Source organism: Lissotriton vulgaris, chromosome 5 (genome assembly GCF_964263255.1).
Source record: "Lissotriton vulgaris chromosome 5, aLisVul1.2, whole genome shotgun sequence".
Taxonomy (NCBI): Eukaryota; Metazoa; Chordata; class Amphibia; order Caudata; family Salamandridae; genus Lissotriton; species Lissotriton vulgaris.
Window position 1 is genome coordinate 708,415,997 of NC_141693.1, and position 8,256 is coordinate 708,424,252.

The following is an 8,256-nucleotide window of genomic DNA, read 5'->3' on the forward strand; positions in this document are numbered from 1 at the left end:
AGAGCTTTCTGCTTAATTCAGAGACTCTGTCCCTCACCACCCCTTGTTGTAAATATTTTTGTCCACCCTAAGCGTGGAAGGGTATTCTCAGATGTGAGACCCTTGCTCATTGCACCATCAGGATTCAAGCAAACCGGGCCGAAGACGGCTGTAATGCCAGAAACCGGTCCCCGGGAGCTTGTTTCCTTCCCAGTATAAGAATTGGCTTTTGTAGTTTGGTTTGCCCTGTTCCCATCATGCACTGGGACAGGAACAGACTAATTTGCATACAGCCAGGTTCTGAAACTGGGATGGTGCAGTGAGCTAAAAAACGGTGTTGGATCTAGCCCTGATCTCCTGACTGGGTAAGAGCTTTCTGCTTAATTCAGAGACTCTGTCCCTCACCACCCCTTGTTGTAAATATTTTTGTCCACCCTAAGCGTGGAAGGGTATTCTCAGATGTGAGACCCTTGCTCATTGCACCATCAGGATTCAAGCAAACCGGGCCGAAGACGGCTGTAATGCCAGAAACCGGTCCCCGGGAGCTTGTTTCCTTCCCAGTGTAAGAATTGGCTTTTGTAGTTTGGTTTGCCCTGTTCCCATCATGCACTGGGACAGGAACAGACTAATTTGCATACAGCCAGGTTCTGAAACTGGGATGGTGCAGTGAGCTAAAAAACGGTGTTGGATCTAGCCCTGATCTCCTGACTGGGTAAGAGCTTTCTGCTTAATTCAGAGACTCTGTCCCTCACCACCCCTTGTTGTAAATATTTTTGTCCACCCTAAGCGTGGAAGGGTATTCTCAGATGTGAGACCCTTGCTCATTGCACCATCAGGATTCAAGCAAACCGGGCCGAAGACGGCTGTAATGCCAGAAACCGGTCCCCGGGAGCTTGTTTCCTTCCCAGTGTAAGAATTGGCTTTTGTAGTTTGGTTTGCCCTGTTCCCATCATGCACTGGGACAGGAACAGACTAATTTGCATACAGCCAGGTTCTGAAACTGGGATGGTGCAGTGAGCTAAAAAACGGTGTTGGATCTAGCCCTGATCTCCTGACTGGGTAAGAGCTTTCTGCTTAATTCAGAGACTCTGTCCCTCACCACCCCTTGTTGTAAATATTTTTGTCCACCCTAAGCGTGGAAGGGTATTCTCAGATGTGAGACCCTTGCTCATTGCACCATCAGGATTCAAGCAAACCGGGCCGAAGACGGCTGTAATGCCAGAAACCGGTCCCCGGGAGCTTGTTTCCTTCCCAGTATAAGAATTGGCTTTTGTAGTTTGGTTTGCCCTGTTCCCATCATGCACTGGGACAGGAACAGACTAATTTGCATACAGCCAGGTTCTGAAACTGGGATGGTGCAGTGAGCTAAAAAACGGTGTTGGATCTAGCCCTGATCTCCTGACTGGGTAAGAGCTTTCTGCTTAATTCAGAGACTCTGTCCCTCACCACCCCTTGTTGTAAATATTTTTGTCCACCCTAAGCGTGGAAGGGTATTCTCAGATGTGAGACCCTTGCTCATTGCACCATCAGGATTCAAGCAAACCGGGCCGAAGACGGCTGTAATGCCAGAAACCGGTCCCCGGGAGCTTGTTTCCTTCCCAGTGTAAGAATTGGCTTTTGTAGTTTGGTTTGCCCTGTTCCCATCATGCACTGGGACAGGAACAGACTAATTTGCATACAGCCAGGTTCTGAAACTGGGATGGTGCAGTGAGCTAAAAAACGGTGTTGGATCTAGCCCTGATCTCCTGACTGGGTAAGAGCTTTCTGCTTAATTCAGAGACTCTGTCCCTCACCACCCCTTGTTGTAAATATTTTTGTCCACCCTAAGCGTGGAAGGGTATTCTCAGATGTGAGACCCTTGCTCATTGCACCATCAGGATTCAAGCAAACCGGGCCGAAGACGGCTGTAATGCCAGAAACCGGTCCCCGGGAGCTTGTTTCCTTCCCAGTGTAAGAATTGGCTTTTGTAGTTTGGTTTGCCCTGTTCCCATCATGCACTGGGACAGGAACAGACTAATTTGCATACAGCCAGGTTCTGAAACTGGGATGGTGCAGTGAGCTAAAAAACGGTGTTGGATCTAGCCCTGATCTCCTGACTGGGTAAGAGCTTTCTGCTTAATTCAGAGACTCTGTCCCTCACCACCCCTTGTTGTAAATATTTTTGTCCACCCTAAGCGTGGAAGGGTATTCTCAGATGTGAGACCCTTGCTCATTGCACCATCAGGATTCAAGCAAACCGGGCCGAAGACGGCTGTAATGCCAGAAACCGGTCCCCGGGAGCTTGTTTCCTTCCCAGTGTAAGAATTGGCTTTTGTAGTTTGGTTTGCCCTGTTCCCATCATGCACTGGGACAGGAACAGACTAATTTGCATACAGCCAGGTTCTGAAACTGGGATGGTGCAGTGAGCTAAAAAACGGTGTTGGATCTAGCCCTGATCTCCTGACTGGGTAAGAGCTTTCTGCTTAATTCAGAGACTCTGTCCCTCACCACCCCTTGTTGTAAATATTTTTGTCCACCCTAAGCGTGGAAGGGTATTCTCAGATGTGAGACCCTTGCTCATTGCACCATCAGGATTCAAGCAAACCGGGCCGAAGACGGCTGTAATGCCAGAAACCGGTCCCCGGGAGCTTGTTTCCTTCCCAGTGTAAGAATTGGCTTTTGTAGTTTGGTTTGCCCTGTTCCCATCATGCACTGGGACAGGAACAGACTAATTTGCATACAGCCAGGTTCTGAAACTGGGATGGTGCAGTGAGCTAAAAAACGGTGTTGGATCTAGCCCTGATCTCCTGACTGGGTAAGAGCTTTCTGCTTAATTCAGAGACTCTGTCCCTCACCACCCCTTGTTGTAAATATTTTTGTCCACCCTAAGCGTGGAAGGGTATTCTCAGATGTGAGACCCTTGCTCATTGCACCATCAGGATTCAAGCAAACCGGGCCGAAGACGGCTGTAATGCCAGAAACCGGTCCCCGGGAGCTTGTTTCCTTCCCAGTGTAAGAATTGGCTTTTGTAGTTTGGTTTGCCCTGTTCCCATCATGCACTGGGACAGGAACAGACTAATTTGCATACAGCCAGGTTCTGAAACTGGGATGGTGCAGTGAGCTAAAAAACGGTGTTGGATCTAGCCCTGATCTCCTGACTGGGTAAGAGCTTTCTGCTTAATTCAGAGACTCTGTCCCTCACCACCCCTTGTTGTAAATACTTTTCTATTGTGATCTCAAATTATTTTTAATAAACCCTGAGTGTGTTATATAGTTGAGTTGTTTATCTTTGTGTGATATATAGTTGTTTTTTGGGTTCAGATTTGTGTCTCTATCCATGAGGATACGTTTGTACGTATGACATAACAGTGTATACTTGGTTGTGATTTTGGCTGATTGCATACTTGATCATAGGTGGATTATCCAAGAGAGTTTTTCTTCAAACTTATTAGTGGTACCCTGTCTCTTGGCTAGTGGGGTCGCTCCCTGTTTTTTTATTTATTATTTCCTCAAAAAGCAGCATGGATTGGGAATGGATGGCCATTTCTACGTAGCATCCAAATGGCTGGAAGTCAGTATATGCATGCAGGGGAGGGTCTGAAAGCTTATTAAAACACTGGAAATTCCCACAATTCAGCCCCCAGGTGGAGCGACTCATGGCAGACTTGGCCCCATCTTCTCCAGCAATTCTTTGCCTCTTCAATCTGTAAAACGGTATGACCTCTTCCTCCCTGAGGTCAATGAGGGATATGCATTGGCAGTAAAAATATTTTCTTTCCTCCTTCGCTGCCTACGTGAGCTACTCCCAGTTGCAGTGTAACATCCTCCATGGTGTAGTTGAGCTTGCCAAAGTGTTCTGTGATGGTGGGGAATTTGTACTGCAGCCACTGTCATTTCCTACACCTGGGTTATCAATGCGCAGCAATTCTGGCATATTTTTAGCTCTGCATGGCAACTGTACACGATGCCTGACGCAGTGTTATCAATATCACTGCCAACAGTTGAGTTGGATTTTGCAAAGGAATGCCTATCTTGCATATATTGTTCCTGAGTGACACAGCAGGATTCGGCACTGCTTTTGCGCCACACAATACTTCAAAATCAGCACATTCATGTAAAAGTGTCATTTTGTATTTAAATATGACTGCTTGCGCCAGCCTTGCGTAATGCTATGTGACGCAACGCTGGCGCAAACCCTTGATACATTTGCCTCTACGTTTAAAGTAATAACAGCACAAGTCGGTGTTTTAATCCTATTAGCATCGTTTCACGTGCCTACACTGTAAGCACATCATTTTTTTTAGGCATCATCACATACTTTGGAAACCAACAAATATATTATTTGAATATTGAATCGTATGCTCTGATTTCCCATGTCCTAGCCAAGAGCGGTTACATCATCCACTTCCGTAATACTCTTCTCCGCCACTGGAGGCAGATTCACAAATGGCTGTAGTCACAGAAACCTAAGCGCCCGTGAGAGGAGCCGAAGCGAGCATGACGTATTCATTGTAAAGACGCATTTTGTCGCCCGTCAAACAGGTTTCCAAAAGAACTGGAGCTGAAATAGAAGCTGAACACCTCTAGGTTCTGCAATCCAATGTGATTTGGTGCTACTGGTGGCATTTACTACAGATGCAGCATCATTTAATATCAAATGATGATTAGAAATCTGATTTTAGACAACAGGAAGCCTAAAACGATTATATTATCAGACGGAAGGTGACACTTGGATTTCTGCACGATTTCATTATCGTCCTGCATGACTGCTAAATACTAATGTTTCAACATCGCTTTGTTTCCGAGGGGTACCATTTTATCCTCTTGGATATCATTCAGACCTGATTCACTGCAGTGCAGCTGACAGTGGCTGATATGGCAGCCTAAGCAGGAAAAGATTCAAGGAAATATTTAATACGGCAAATGATGGGTATGTTGGCTTCGTTTTTACCTTAGCTTCTTTCTGTATGTGCACCTATATGTATTCTGCCACTCTAACAGCCATTGAGTTATAAATACAATATGTTAAATATATATTTGCTGTCATTTGAATTTTTTTTAAGGTAAAATGACTTTCTTGTTCTACATGAACATGAACATCTATTGAATGGCAATGACGTTGATAAACTGTTTCGTAGAATTTTAAAAACTTGCATTTTAACGTGTGCAGAATATCGAAAATGTATTTATTAAGGTATAACTTTTGCAAGTTATTTTTATTTTCAGGTTTCCAATTATTTAGAATACAGAGTGCATCAACCGTAGCTCTGGTATTAGTTCATATTGTTTTACTGACACTCGCTTCTGCTGACCGAGGATGCCCTAGAGCATGTAGATGTGAAGGCAAAATGGCATATTGTGAATCTCAAGATCTGGAGGAAATACCCACGAGTATATTTGCTGCTTGTTTAGGGTTATCCCTCCGATATAACAGTCTTCAAAAACTAAAATATGATCAGTTTAAAGGTCTTAATCAGTTGACCTGGCTGTACCTTGACCATAACCATATAAACAATATTGAAGAAAATGCGTTCAGTGGAATATACAGAATAAAAGAATTGATACTGAGTTCCAATAAACTCTCATATTTTATCAACAATACCTTCAGGCCAGTGACAAATATACGAAACCTGGATTTGTCTTACAACCAGCTTCAGTCTCTTGTGTCTGAACAGTTCAGAGGATTAAGGAAGCTACAGAACTTACATTTACGGTCAAATTTACTGAGAACTATTCCTGTGCGAATATTTCAAGACTGTCGAAACCTAGAACTTTTGGACCTGGGATACAATCGCATTCGTAGTTTAGCCAGAAATGCTTTTGCTGGCATGATCAAATTGAAAGAACTTCATCTTGAACACAATCAGTTATCAAAACTCAATTTGGCCCTTTTCCCTCGTTTATCTAATCTTCAAAACCTGTATTTGCAGTGGAATAAAATCAGCTTTCTAGGACAAACTGCGTCCTGGACCTGGGATTCGTTGAAAAAACTTGATTTGTCTGGTAATGCAATTGAAGCTTTCAGTGGTCCTAGTGTGTTCCAGTGCGTGCCCAATCTACAGCGCCTCAACCTGGACTCTAACAAGCTCACATTTATTGGACAAGAAATCCTAGTCTCCTGGACCTCACTCACAGATATCAGCCTTGCAGGAAATATTTGGGAATGTAGTCAAAATATATGTTCACTTGTTAAATGGCTCAAAGGTTTTAGAGGTCTAAGGAAGAACACGATCATATGTGCCTGCCCAAAAGAGCTGCAAGGCGTGAGTGTGATAGACGCAGTAAAGAATTATAGCATCTGTGGCAAAAGTACAGCAGAAAGTCTGAATTTTACAAGAGGAGGATTAAAGCCAACTTCTAAAACCAAAATCTCAGTACATGAACACGAACGAAAATACTCTGTTTTCCCCACCATTCGGGCCATAGAATCTGGTTCTGACATCGATCTGAACACGGAGCACATCTCTGTACACAAGGTAATAGCAGGCAGCGTGGCATTCTTCCTGTCGATTCTTATTATTCTGCTGGTCCTCTATGTGTCATGGAAGAGTTATCCTTCAAGTATAACCGAGCTGCAGCATCGAGCCTTTGCAAGTAAGCAAAGTAACATAAAAAAACAGATCATAGAACAAATGACTTCAAAACAAGAATTGTTTATAGATTATAAACCTCACAGCAGCAGCAGTGAGATGTTACCGAATGAAACAGGAGCCTGCATATACAATACATCAGGTGCTAGAGAATGTGTGGTATGACATTTGCAACTCAGAACAATTTTACAAATAGGATATCCAGTGTGTTCAATGAACTGCGGTGGCTACAGTATGAACCGTATTATTTTCTATATGTTCTATGAATATGTTCTGATGATGTTGATATATGTACTCTCATACACTTCTTGCTTCGTTTAATTCAAATTCTGCAACTATTGCGAAGTGTGAACCTTATCTTAAAAACTGTGCAAATTGTATTATGTGGCAGTTGTTTTTGTTCTCCTGATTTTATTAAAAAATCTAGATTGGTCTAAGAAAAAAAAACTCTACTGACATCAGTTAGAATGTGCTATGTATCCAAATGCAGCTCTAAAAACTGATAATATACAGGAACGGAAGTACGGAACAGTCTCTCGAATATAATTTCTAATAAGTGAATGATAATCATCATGAAATACAGACTTAAATAATGTACCGTGCTGTGAAATACAACAAAGTCAATTGATTTGTTTTGAAGAAATCTTGGCTTAGACAACAATTGGGTCCATTTCAGACAACCTGCCTTCCTTTTTGTAACTGTCTTTTTTACGCCCTCTGTATTTTTGATTCCCTTCGATTGTAGTATGTTATAGCAACGCTACAGGTAGTTGTTGTGTCAGGCACCCTATGGGCAATCTTTTTGTGGCGATGCTCCTTCTTCCATTTTGTAGCACAGACCCGCATGTTGTCAGTCTGTAAGATATGACTCTACTGCAGCTTGAAGAAGAATGACGAGAAGTAAATCGTATTTTTTATGTTACCTATCATTGTATAAAAAAAACTAAATAAGCAAATCCGTGCCGTTGCTGCGCTGCTCAGTAACATACAGTGGATGAACAGTCGTTATGTGTCCAATGTGATATAAAAGAAAACGGCGTCCATAAAAACACAAGCTATAGAGAACGTGGTGATAATACACACACAAGATTGAATAATTAGATATTCTTAATTTAACTTAATGAAACACGAGCAAGAAAATTAGGTTACAGCACAGAAGTATTACATTTTTATTGAGGCGTTTTATTTACATTTCGATGCCTTCTTTAAATTGATACAAAGCAGCCTATTGAACAGAAATATGTATTTAACGGAATCTAAAAATAAACCTCACCAAAGTCTCTCCACCCCCAACAAAACCACCCTTAAATTGGATACCAAGGTGCAGTACAGAGAGAGAGAGTTCTGACTATTGCAATTATGTGACAGATTAACAGGCCAGGTGTCCTGAGTAAGTTCATCATCACCTCGTCAATTGCTGTATGAGGTGTGAGCACCAGCCCAAGACACCACCAGATATATAGCTAGAATGAAAGAGATCTCCTCTAATCTTCAGGGCTGGAATCTGGCAATGCCCGAAGGGTTGGGTTTACAGGTTAAAGTATGTGCTGTATTCTTGGCTGTTTATGAGCATGGCTGCTGATCCGACGAACTGGTCTTTATTGTTGATTTCTCAGATATTACCACAAATTTTGCCTGCAATAAGCACAACTGCATGTAGTCTCCCATGCCATGCAAAACCTTTATACAGCTTCTGTTTATATTTTTA

The 8,256-nt window shown here is 42.7% G+C and overlaps 1 protein-coding gene across 2 annotated transcripts; it reads left to right on the forward strand.

Moving 5' to 3' along the window:
• The first annotated feature begins 4,468 nt into the window (after positions 1 to 4,468).
• LRRTM3 (leucine rich repeat transmembrane neuronal 3) lies at positions 4,469 to 7,072 on the forward strand. Of its 2 annotated transcripts, none has more exons than XM_086920167.1 (2): positions 4,469 to 4,888; positions 5,169 to 7,072. In XM_086920167.1, the coding sequence occupies exon 2, from the start codon at positions 5,307 to 5,309 to the stop codon at positions 6,711 to 6,713; it is 1,407 nt and encodes a 468-aa protein (XP_086776293.1). In that variant the 5' UTR covers positions 4,469 to 4,888; positions 5,169 to 5,306; the 3' UTR covers positions 6,714 to 7,072. The 2 variants fall into 2 exon arrangements, with proteins under 2 accessions (XP_086776293.1, XP_086776292.1); XM_086920166.1 differs by having other exon boundaries at positions 5,185 to 7,072.
• The last annotated feature ends 1,184 nt before the right edge of the window (positions 7,073 to 8,256 follow it).